This window comes from Camelus bactrianus, chromosome 6 (genome assembly GCF_048773025.1).
Source record: "Camelus bactrianus isolate YW-2024 breed Bactrian camel chromosome 6, ASM4877302v1, whole genome shotgun sequence".
Lineage (NCBI taxonomy): Eukaryota > Metazoa > Chordata > Mammalia > Artiodactyla > Camelidae > Camelus > Camelus bactrianus.
The window spans coordinates 52,101,266-52,113,931 of NC_133544.1; the positions used below are offsets into that span (position 1 = coordinate 52,101,266).

General features: G+C 35.0%; 1 protein-coding gene across 1 annotated transcript in view; it reads right to left on the reverse strand.

Moving 5' to 3' along the window:
* TTC6 (tetratricopeptide repeat domain 6) overlaps positions 1-12,666 on the reverse strand; it is a 160,962-nt gene that overhangs the window by 57,659 nt on the left and 90,637 nt on the right. Inside the window, exons 9-10 of the mRNA XM_074365615.1 lie at positions 8,338-8,430; positions 6,176-6,250 (exon numbers count right to left, since the gene is read on the reverse strand). Coding sequence (XP_074221716.1) covers positions 6,176-6,250; positions 8,338-8,430 — 168 coding nt within the window. The remainder of the gene's footprint in view (positions 1-6,175; positions 6,251-8,337; positions 8,431-12,666) is intronic.

Genomic DNA, 12,666 nt, shown 5'->3' on the forward strand with positions numbered 1-12,666 from the left:
TCCTTCTGGCTTAGAATAATACCCTCAAAGTCCATCCACGTTGTTGCCAGTGACAAGATTTCATTCTTTTAAATGATTATAAATCAATAAAAAATGTTAAAAAAAATTTCATTCTTTTTTGTGGCTGAGTAGTAGTATATATACATATAATATATATAATGCTGCAATGAACATGAGGTGCTTATATCTTTTTCCAATTAGTGTTTTCATATTATCTGGATAAATATCCAAAAGTGGAATAGCTGGGTCACATGGTAGTTCTATTCTTAATTTTTTGAGGACTCTCCATACTGCTTTCCATAGCGGCTGTACCAATTTACAATCCCACCAATAATGAAGGTTTCCTCTTCTCCACCTCCTCTCCAACACTTATAATTTCTTGCCTTCTGGATAACAGTCATTCCAACAGGTGTGAGATGATAGATCACTGGTTTCGATTTGCATTTCCCTAATAATTAGCAATGATTAATGTCTTGTCATGTACCTGTTGGACATCTGTATATCTTCTTTGGAAAAGTGTCTATTCAGACACTGTGCCAATTTTTTAATCATGTTGTTTTTATGTTGTTGAGTATATGAGCACTTTATATATTTTGGATATTAATCCATTATCAGAAGTATGATTTTCATATTTTCTCCCATTCAATAGGTTACCTTTTCGTTTTGATGACGGTTTCCTTCACTGTACATAAGGTTTCTAGTTTGATACAGTCCTGTTTGTTTATTTTTACTTTAGTTTACTTTGCCTTCAGAGTCAGAGACAAAAACATTGCTAAGACGGATGTCAATAAGGTTAACATCCATGTTTTCTTCTAGAAATTTTAGGGTTTCAGGTCTTACATTCAAGTCTTAGTCCATTTTCAGTTAACTTTTGTGTACAGTGTAAGATAGTGGTCTAATTTCCTTCCTTTGCATGTAGCTGTCCAGTTTCCCCAAAAACATTTATTAAAGAGACGGTCCTTATTCCATTGTATGTTCCTGGCTCCTTTGTTGCAAATTAATTGCCCATGTATGTGTGGGTTTATTTCTGGGCTCTCAATCCAGTTCCACTGATCTGTGTGTCTGTGCCTATACCATGCTGTTACGATTACTGTAGTTTTGTAGTATGCATTGAAATCAGGGAATGTGATACCTCCAGGTTTGTTGTTCTTTCTCAAGATTGTTCTGGCTATTCAGGATCTTCTGTGGTTCCATAATATTTTCAGAATTATTTGCTCTAGTTCTATGAAAAATGCCTTTGGAATTTTGATAAGGATTATATTCAATCTGTACATTGCTTTGGGTAGTATGGACATTTGAACAATACTGATTCTTCTAATCCTTGAGCACAGAGTAGCTTTCCATTTATTTGTGTCTTCATCAATTTCTTTCACCAATAACTTAATAGTTTTCTGTGTACAAGTCTTTCACTTCCTTGGGCAAATTTATTCCTAGGTATTTTATTCTTTTTGATGCAATTGTAAATGGGATTTTTTTCTTAATTTCTCTGATACTTCATTATTAGTTTACACCACAGATCTCTCTATATTAATTTTGTACCCTGTGACTTCATTTATTAGTTCTAACAGGTTTTTGGTGGTATCCTTAGAGTTTTCTATATATAATATCATATATCTGTAACAGATTTAATGCTTCCTTTCAAATTTGGTTGTCTTTTATTTTTCTTACCTAGTTGCTGTGGCTAGGACTTCCATATTACGTTGAATAAAAGTAACAAGAGTTGACATCCTTGTCTTGTTTATGATCTTATACAAAAAGCTTTCAACTTTTCACCATTGAGTGTATTAGCTTTGGGTTTGTCACATGTGGCCTTTTATGTTGAGGTGCATTCCCACTATACCTGTTTTGTTGAGAGTTTTTAATCATAAATGTATGTTGAATTTTGTCAAATGCTTCCTCTGCATCTGTTGAGATGATCATATGATTTTTAGCCTTTGTTAATGAGGTGTAGCACACTGATTGATAGGAGGGTGTTGGACCACCCTTGCATCCCTGGTATAAAATCCATTTGATCATGGTGTATGATCCTTTCAATGTACTGTTGAATTCAGTTTGCTAATATTTTGTTGAGGATTTTTGCATCGATGTTCAAAAAAATTTGCCTGTAATTTTCTTTTTCTTTTCTTTTTCTTTTTTTTTTTTTTTTGTGATGTCCTTGTCTGGTTTTGGTATCAGGGCAATTCTGGCCTTATAAAATGTATCTGGAAGGTTTCTGTCTTCTTCAGTTTTTTGGAAGAGTTTGAAAAGGATAGGTATTAAATCTTCTATGACTGTTTGGAATAATTCATCAGTGAAGCAAGCTACCTAGTCCTGGACTTTTGTTGGTTGGGACATTTTTGATTTCTGATTCAATCTCCTTACTAGAAATCAGTCTATTCAGATTTTCTATTTCTTCATGACTCAGTCTTGGTAGACTGAATGTTTCTAGTAATTTTTCCGTATCTTCTGGGTTGTACAATTTGTTGGAATATAATTATTCATTGTATCATCATTCCCTTATGATCCTTTGTATTTCTACAATATCAGTTGTAACTTCTCCTCTTCAATTTGTGATTTTATTTATTTAAATCCTCTCTCTTTTTTTCTTGGATAGTCTAGCTAAAGGCTAGTCAACTTTATCTTCTCAAAGAACCAGCTAAGTTTCACTGAACTTTTCTGTTGTCTCTTTAATCTCTGCCTCTCCTACTCATCTGGATGCATCTTTTATCTTTGTTGTGGAAGCACTCTTCATCTAGTTCTCAGGTCCTTTTCAGAGGATAATTATTCCAAATAATATAACTTTAAATTTTTTGTGTGATGGAAGGTAAGTTCAGGATCTTTCTATTTCACCATCTTAAATCCAGTCCCCCTTTCTCTGTCATTTATCATAATGCCCAATGGTCCGTGCATGTTGTTACAAAAGGCAAGATTTTCTTCTTTTTTTGTGACTGATATTCCATGAATGTCAATGCAAAAATTCTCAGGAAAGTACTAGTAAACTGAATTCAACAGCACATTAAACAGATCATATAACATGATCACGTGTGATTTATGCCTTGGATGCAAGGATGATTCAACATGCACCAATCAAGAAATGCGATATATCACATTAACAGAATGAAAGGTAAGGATCATGATCATCTCAATAAAGACATAAAAAGCATTTGAGAAAGTTCAACATCCTTTCAGGATAAAAATTCTCAACAAAGTGACTACAGAGGGAACATACCTCAACATAATAAAGGCCATATATGACAAACTCACAGCTAATACCATACTCACTTGTGAAAGGTTGATTGCTTTCCCACTAAGATCAGGAACAGGACAAGTGTGCTCACTCTTGTCAGTTTTATTTAACACAATACTGGAAGTTCTAGCCAGAGCAATTACAAAATAAAAAGCAAAAAAGCCATCCAAACCTGAAAAGAAGAAGTTAAACTGTCTCTGTATGCAGATGATATGGTCTTATATAGAGAAAACACTAAACGACATGAAAAAAAATGTTAGAACTAATAATGAATTCAGTAAGTTGCAGAAAACAAAATCAACATACAAAAATCAGTTGCATTTCTATACACTAATAATGAATTATCTGAAAAAGAAACAAAGTAATCCATTTACCATAGTATCAAAAATAATAAAATACTTAGGAATAAATTTAACCAAGGAAGTGAAGGATTTGTACACTAAAAGTTACAACATACTGATGAAAGCAATTGAATACACAAATAAATAAAAGATATCTCATGTTCATGAATCAGAAGAATTAGTATTTTTGAATATCCATACTATACAAAGCCATCTATAGATTCAAGACAAACCCTATCAAAATTCCAATAGTATTTCTCACAGAAACAGAGAAAAAAATCTTAAAATTTATATGGAACTACAAAAAGCCCCAAACAGCCAGAGCAATTCTGAGAAAGAAAAAAACTGGAGGCATCACAATTCCTGATTTCAAATTCAATTACTAAGCTATAGTAATCAAAACAGCTTAGGGTGCTGTCATAAAAACAGACACAGACCAATGGAACAGAATCAAGAGTTCAGAAATTATCCCACGCATATATGATCAACTAATATTTGACAAGGGAGCCAAGAATACTCAATGGTGAAAGTACAATAAACTCAATAAACTGTCCTGGGAAAACTGAATATTCACATGCTAAAGAATGAAATTGGACTTCTACCTTACATTACTCACAAAAAGTAACTCAAAATGGATTCAAGACTTAAGTATAAAACCCAAAACTGTAAAACTAGAAGAAATCATAGGGAAAAGCTCCTTGTTGTTCGTATTAGTGATAATTTTTTGGATATGACACCAGAAGCACAAGCAACAAAAGCAAAAATAAACAAGTGGGACCACACATCAAACTAAAAAACTATCTGCAGAGCAAGATGAACTGTCATCAAAATAAAAAGGCAACCTATGAAATGGGAGAAAATATTTACAAACCATCTATCTGATAAGGGGTTAGTTCTAAAATATGCAAGGAACTTTTACAATAGCAAGAAGAGCAAACAAGTCAATTTAAAAATGAGCAAAGGAACCCAACAGAGGTTTTTTCCAAAGAAGACATACAAAGGACCAAAGGTTCATGAAAAGATGCTTAACATCACTAATCATCAGGGAAACGCTAATCAAAATCACAATGAGATATCATCTCACACCTGTTAGAATGGCCATTATCAAAAAGATAAGAGACATCAAGTGCTGGTGAGACTCTAAAGAAAAGGGAACCTTTGTATGCTGTTGAAGGGAATGTGACTGGTACAGCCACTATGGAAATAGCACAGAGGTTCCTCAAAAGAATAAGAATAGAACTACTACATGATCCAGCAATCCTACTTCTGAGTATATATCCAAAGGGAAATGAAATCAGGATCTAGAAGAGATATCTACACTCCTGTGGTCACTGCAGCATTATTCACAACAGCCAAGATATGGAAACACCCTAAGTGCCCAACAATGAATGAATAAAGAAAATGTGATATAGACAGAGATATACACACAATAAAATGTCATTCAGCCATAGAAAAGAAGGAAATCCTGCCATTTGCAACAACCTGGATGGACCTTGAGGGCATTCTGCTAAGTGAAGTAAGTCAGAGAGAGAAAGAGAAATACTGTATGATCTCACTTATATGCAGAATCTAAAACAAACTCAAAGAGAACAGATTGGTGGTTGCCAGAGGCAGAGAGTGGGGCATGGGCAAAATGGTACAAACTTCTAGTTGTAAAATAAATAAGTCCTGGGGATGATTTAATGTAGAGCATGGTGACTATAGTTAAAATATCGTATTGTGTATTTGAAAGTTGCTAAGAAAGTAGATCTTAGCAGTTCTCATCACAAGAAAAAAAAATGCATGTGGGATGATGGACGTTAACTAGACTTACTGTGATGATCATTTCACAATGTATACAAATATCAAATAATTATGTTGTACACCCAAAATAATATAATGTCATATATCAATAGAAAAAATCTTAAGGATAGTGTCAGTGTACAGGGATACAAAACAGAACAATCAGAAAATCAATAAGAAAGAAGAATGTCAGAAATGAAATAGGAAGCAGTCTAAAGTTAAGCAGGTTAAAAGCAAGTTAGAAGCAAGTAACATGAGGAATCAAGGAAGTTGACTGTCAGATTTCAGAGAGAAAAACAGAAGCTGAGAGCTAATGCCGCTGAGAGTAAGATCGGTGCTCAAAAAGGCTTATGGATTCTTGTTGCAAAGCAAAGTACATTGCATTTGGTAAGAGAAGGTGTGGGTTTAAGTACCGGCTCTGCCATTTATCACCTGACCTTTGCTTTTTCACATATAAAACAAGCATAATATCTGTCTCATCTTCCTTCTCATCAGGATGTTGTGAGGTCAAGATCAACCTGGAATAGTGTCCATGAAAATGCTTTAAAACTGGGAGCCCGATGCACATGTAGATCAATACTGTAAGTGACTTGACTTATAATATACCGAGTAAAGTCAAAGTGTGAATATGAGACACTTCCATGAGATTTTGAAAATTGGCCCTACCAACAGCTACCAAATACACACTGGAATCCAAGATTTCAATCAACTCTGGATGAATCAACTGATGCTACCATTGCAAGAAAGCAACCAAAAAATATAGGTGGTGATTACTACTAGAAATATAAACTTTTTTTGAATAACAGAAACTGAAAAATTATCATACCTTTAATTGTGGAGATTGTGTACTGAAACACTTTCGGATATTTTCAAATGATGCAGATTTTCTTAGGAAAAAAAACTGTGAAATAATCAAATGATAAATATGCATTGACTCTAGATATTATTTGGTAAACTGAAATATCATATGACAATTGGCTAATGATAACTGTTTTAGGTAAATTTATGAAATGCAGAAATATTTATTAAACTACAAGTTATTACTGATTTTGAAATCGTTGACTTCACAGGAGTAAACTTAAAATCCATCAATTAATTTTAAAAAGTCTATAATAATGGAAACTATCTTTTTTTTTAATTCAACTTGATATTACAAACACCAGTTTCCAGTAAGTAGCACAAGTGTGTGTAAATGGGCTGTAGATACACTGAGCCACTAACCTCCTGAGCCCTGGGACTGCACAAGTGGGATCTGGAGTGGCTGCTGTTCCCTGAACAGTCTCCTCTAAATCATGAGCAGCCTCAACCTTTTACTCCTGAAGATCACACAAATATTATTACTCACTTGAGAACTATATACTAAAAGATTTGGGAAGTACTAATATACCACATAGAGTAGCAGGTACCAAAAAAAAAATGTTTCATGTATGATGGTGAAAACAGACATAAAGAAATAATTATAATTCAAAGCAGCTGTCACAATGACTGTAAAGCTGGCATGTAAACAGGTGTAAAGAGAGCACGGGAGAGGGAGAGGTCAGTTCTGAGCGGGAAGGAGCCTGGACAGACCGGCTGGAAGAGGCAGCATTAGGCCTGGCCTGTGAAAGGCAGTGACATTCCCATAGACTGAGAAGGGGCTGAGAATATCCCAGGCCAACGGGACAGCCTAAACAAGCACAGAGAAGTAGCAAGGTGCCAGATTTTAGTCCCCAAGGACTCTGGTGCAGGCAGAGTGCAGGGCACAAGGAGGTCACACGGAAGCAGCAGCATAATGGGAGGTAAGGTGGAAAATACAGTTGAGGCCGGGTTATGAGGCTTCGTTAAGCACTCTGACTCTGATCACTGGACTTAGTCTCCTGAGACTGACTGACATAATTATTCCTGTGTTTAAAGAATATTGCCGGGGGCAGTGGGGAGGAGGGATTAGAAACAGCTGCTAAAAATGGGAGTATCTGGCAGGTAGGTATAAGCAGTGCTACAATAATACCCAAGCATCCCAAACTGCAAAGTGTCATTGTTGGTTCAGTTATTTTTTCAAGTGATGGTCACTGTTCCAGGTGCTGTGGATGAAACAGTAAACAAGAATGATATGACCACCAACCCCCACATATCACTCAAGCTGGCGAGAAATGAAAAGATCAAACATCCATAAGGACAGTGAGTAAGTGCTGTAAGGAAAACAGCGAAAGTCATCTATATTACATAGGAAAATCACCCCCTCCAAGAAAAAAAAAGTATTATCTGACTGTATGAGGAATAAGGAAGGAGGCATAGGCACATGTTAAACCTAGTGAACTGACTAGAATAGGGATGTGATTTGTCCCAGGTCAATAAGGCTCCCTACTATGTGGCCCTCAGCATCCCAACATATCATCAAGGTGGGTAGAGGGCTGAAGGCCCTGAGGAAAGGGAAATAAAACCGTTTCCTATTTGTCTCCCATGAAGTTCAGGACATTTATTAAACCAGTGATATAAATTTCATACCCTTCTTCTCTCCTCAATTGCTATCTCTTTATTCTCTAATTGTGTTTGTTACTTGATTAGTTTACTTGGATACACCGTAGTGATAATAAAGTTATGGGCATGAGTCCAATCACCACTTAGAGAATTCAACTTTACTCTGGTTCAGAGCCATAAACAATTTCCCTTTCCCCATTTGGTCAAAAGATTCATAAACATGTTCCTTTGATCATTTAAGGCTTGAGCAAGCAGTGATACATGAGTGCAAAACCAGACATTTTAGAAATTTTAGGAAAACTCACAGCAGATACCCTGCTACTACTTAGTAAATAACATCTTCTGAGTGTCATAAAGACAACATATTTGAAAAAGAGGAACTATGTCCTCAACAAAGACACCAGTGAATGTTCTGAGGCATTTCCCAGAATGAGGAAGCACCAAGAAATAACTTCTGAAAACACTAGAAATATCTGAATTGTAGTCTGATAAAGCAACCAACCCACAATTCCAAATAAAAATTATACATACCCTAGAACTTCTCCTACGCTGATTAAATGTAACAACACTTTCCTTGCTTTCAGATGTAAATTTCTCAATTAAAATTCTGCTTGCTTGCACACTCTGTGATAAAAAAGATAAGTTTTAAATTATATAGTGAAATATTTTTAAAAGCCTATGATTACTGTTGCTTCATAGTACAACATTATTCCCAAAAGAGTAATGTATAGGAAAGGTAGAATTCCAGAAAACACCAGAGATACATCAAAGTCCAGTTGCAACCTTAGTATTTAGCCAAAACCCACAATTTGGCTTCATCGTTGGACTTTAGCCAAATAGATACTTCTGTATTATTCCTGTCATCCCTGTTCTTAGGAGCAATGATCCTGTGACGTCATAGGTTAGCACTGAATCTATTTAGCATACCAACATCAGGATTATGAATAAAACATAGCATTTGGACTTATTGTCAATATGCGACTATTCACTGACAAATACAAGTAGGCATTCTAAATGTTAACTGGAATGAAAATTTCCTTAAATGCTTTATAGTTTGAACTCTATCAGTCAGTTAAGTTATATTATGTATATTTATTGCTGTAAGGGTAACCTGCTGCAATAATTATGATAATTATTAAATGCGCTACTTCTCTATCTTGTAATCAGTGATTTGGATATGCAGAAACAAATAGAAGACCTAAGTTTCATAGCCTGGTGGATTCATGGTGAATTAAATCATTTTGCTGCTTTGTTTGCTGAAAGTTTTAGGTCTCAAGTAACATTTCAAGTTTTTTAAATATTTATTCAATAGAAAATCAACTTTTAAAAGTATCATGTAATTATCACTGAGAATGGAACAGATATGGAGAAGGATACAGGTAATTTAGGAATCACCAGCACTGAATTTTTACTCATCCTCTCTGTTGCATTTTTGGAAAGTAGCTACAGCACAATGGAAGGTAAGAGAATTACCGGACACAGAGGAAAGATACTTGGTAACTTTCATCATTATTCTTCAAAGACAAACTATGCGACACACAGGAGACTTTGGAGCTATTCTGTCATATGCTTACACAAAATATTCAAATAGCAGCTATTACATATTTAAAAGAATGCTTTTAACAATAACAAGGACCAAAACTTTAATACTGTATTTTACAGATATCTAAACAGCAGAACTTACTAATAATCAATGATTGCTTTTTAAAAAGACAATGTGGTTCATATGCTGGGACCTGTCAGGATGTTGTCCATACTAATGTGCCTTGAGAGGGCAATTATAGCATTGCTCACATATACATGATATAAAAATTCTCCTGCTCTACTCCAGGGATATTGTTAAAATTAGTATGCATGCAGTAAGAGCTGGGAGGCAGATGGAAATGGAAATAGTTTTGCTACCTTAAAGGTCAATTATGACTTCTGCTTCTAATTTTTGGAGGCTAGGTAATTCAGCTAAGAACAACTAAGGAAGCTACATGATAAATATATTCTTCAAAGCAAGAGCTTACAGGATGATGAAGAGGTACTGGGGCCAGAATATAGAAAAAGCAAAAACCTGGAAAGGTAAACCCAGTTCAAAGATGCTTTTGTTTACAGGATGTTTGCCAAAAAGGGGGCAAGGATGGCAGAAATACAAGCCCAGAGTCTCCCTGAAGTGTGGAAGCTGATTTTATATACACAAAATATACAAGTATCCATGGCTGCAGGGACACTTTAGGGCTACACCCTCAGATTAAGAGTGAATGTAAGTAAATCAACATTTGTGTAGACTTTCAACATAGGCTCTGTCACAAAAGTGATCAGAGACACTCAAGCCTCAACCTTATATTTAGGCTGAGTAGTAAAAATCTCAGGTTCTGACAAAAATTTTTCTCCAGAAAAAGGAACTGCCATGGTAGGTCTCAACTATATCCTAAAAATAGTGTTTTAAATACAGTGATAAACATTTAAAGACAGACAGGTACACAAAGAAAGAAAACACCAGAACATACTAGATTTGGAGAAAAAAAAGAAATTCTAAAATGAAAAATACAAAAACAAATTAAAAAATACAGAGAACAGGTTTAACAGTATACTAGATACAACTGAAAAAAGAATTTATGAGCCTGAACTGTAAGATAGATCAGAAGAAATTGTCCAGGATCCAGTATCAAGAGAAAAAAACGTAATTAATATATGTGACAAAAGTCCCAGGAAATGAAAGAGAATGGACAGAGGCAAAATTTGAAAAAACGGTGACTAAAAATTTTCCATAGCTGATGAAGATATCAAACAACAGATTCAAAAATCCCAATGATTCCAAAACATGATAAATAAAAAGAAATCTGCAACTAGCACATTATAGTGAAACTATAGGGAAGAAAAGAGGAAAATTTAAAAGTAACAAGTTAGGGAGGATGCAGAGAACTGATTATCTTCAATGAAAAGATTCATACTTAAGACATTTCTCAATAGCAACAGTGGCCACCAGAAAATTGTGGAACATCATTAGTGTGCTAAAGGAAAATATCTGCGATAATAAAAATACTCCTCAAGTATGAGGTAATATAAAAACATTTGAAACAAAGAAAAAACAGGGCTTTTATCAATTGCAGACCTCCCACTTCCCTTAAAGCAAATTCTAAAAGATATACTTTAGGCAGAGGGCAAAATGATTCCAGACAGAAAGGTCTGAGATGCTAGAAAAATATAAAGGAAAAAAGAGATAAACACATAGGCAAAACATAAGGAAAACTGCATAAAATGGTAAGAACAATGTCTTTGGAATTTTAAAAGATAAGGATCTAAATATATATCACAGTAAGAGCATATTAAGTCAAGAAGGAGTAAACAGAATAAAAAGCTTCAAAGTCACTGTGGTTCCCTGGAAAAGTATACAAGGTACTGATTAATATTAGATATTGATAAGTTAAAGATGTATACTCTAGGGAAGCCATCACAGGAATAAGAAACAACATATATAACTTCCAAAATAGGGATGATAAAACACAATTTATCCAAATAGTTGAAAAAATAAAAATAAAATCAGAATATATTATATGCAGTGAAATTTTTTAACAAAAAATATATATATTTAAGATAGGAAATAAAAGGAGACTATAAAACAAACAAAAGGCAGCATCTATAAAAAACATAAATGGCAGGATAAAACAAAAAAGTCAGTCATCATAATACATGAAATGGGTAAAATCTGCTTTTAAAAAAATGAGAGACACAGATCTTTGTATTTGAATACCATTCCCCATTCAAAGGAATCAAGAGTCTTTGAACAAAGGCCTGATTCCAGTTCTGGTGCATGGAAAGTGTCCTGGGCCCTCTTTTTGTACCAGAAAGTCCTGTTGGATCCTTTCTCTTCTGATCATTGGATGTGAACAACAACAGTACAAATTTACTTGGACTACCTTTCTAGTGGGTTGCTCTGTCATCACCAGCTCTAACCAGCTCTTCTTATACTTGTTACAATTCTTACTTCTGTTCAGACAATTCTACCTACTCTCAATTCCCTCTATTCACACTTCTTTATATACAAAGACAGAAAAAAAATACATGCCCATACTTTATAAACATACAGTCTGAACAACACTGTACTCATATTACAGACTCCCCTATTGTGTCAGTTCGGTTAGAAGTAGATGATACCAGTGGAAAATAAAAAGAGAGGGAGCAATTGGCAGGGGGAGCCTTCAGACCATGATGCAGGTCTGTGGATGGGGAAGAGAGAGGAAGGATTGGGTAGGAAGAGATTCAGACCATGGACCAGTTCTGAGGAAGAGTCAGCCGGGCAGATGGAAAGTCCTTAAGCCAAAGTATCCGTTAAAACCATCCCACAATGAGCAGAAATAGGTCAACTCCAGAAAGTCCCCTGTGCTCATTCAGTCCAGAAGCAGTCCAGAGGAAGAATGGACCTGCAGTGAATGCCGTGGTGGATCTGATGGACAGCAGCTGGAGGCTGACAGTCAAGTATGCTCACTCAACAAATTCTCTTGAAGGACATGTGAGTGTCACATTTTTGTGGCTGCCACACTTATTTATACAATTAATGTTCACCGGTCTTTTACATTAAGGAAACTTTTATATAATTTATGTTATTAATCTTCTCTTTTTAGTTCATGGCATTCCTCCCCCCTGCCAAATAATGATTATTTTCTTAAGTAAATGAAAAGTTTAGACTACAGTTAAGAAAAGTAAGTGAAAATACACACAATAATCTTCCAATTTAAATTACACATATACTTTGGCCAGGAACTCCAGATAGAAAAATACACATATGTATGCAAAGACACGTGTGTAAGTGTGTTTTAAGTGAAAAATCAAGATGAAGAACAATACAGATTACATAATTCACATATGTAAAAT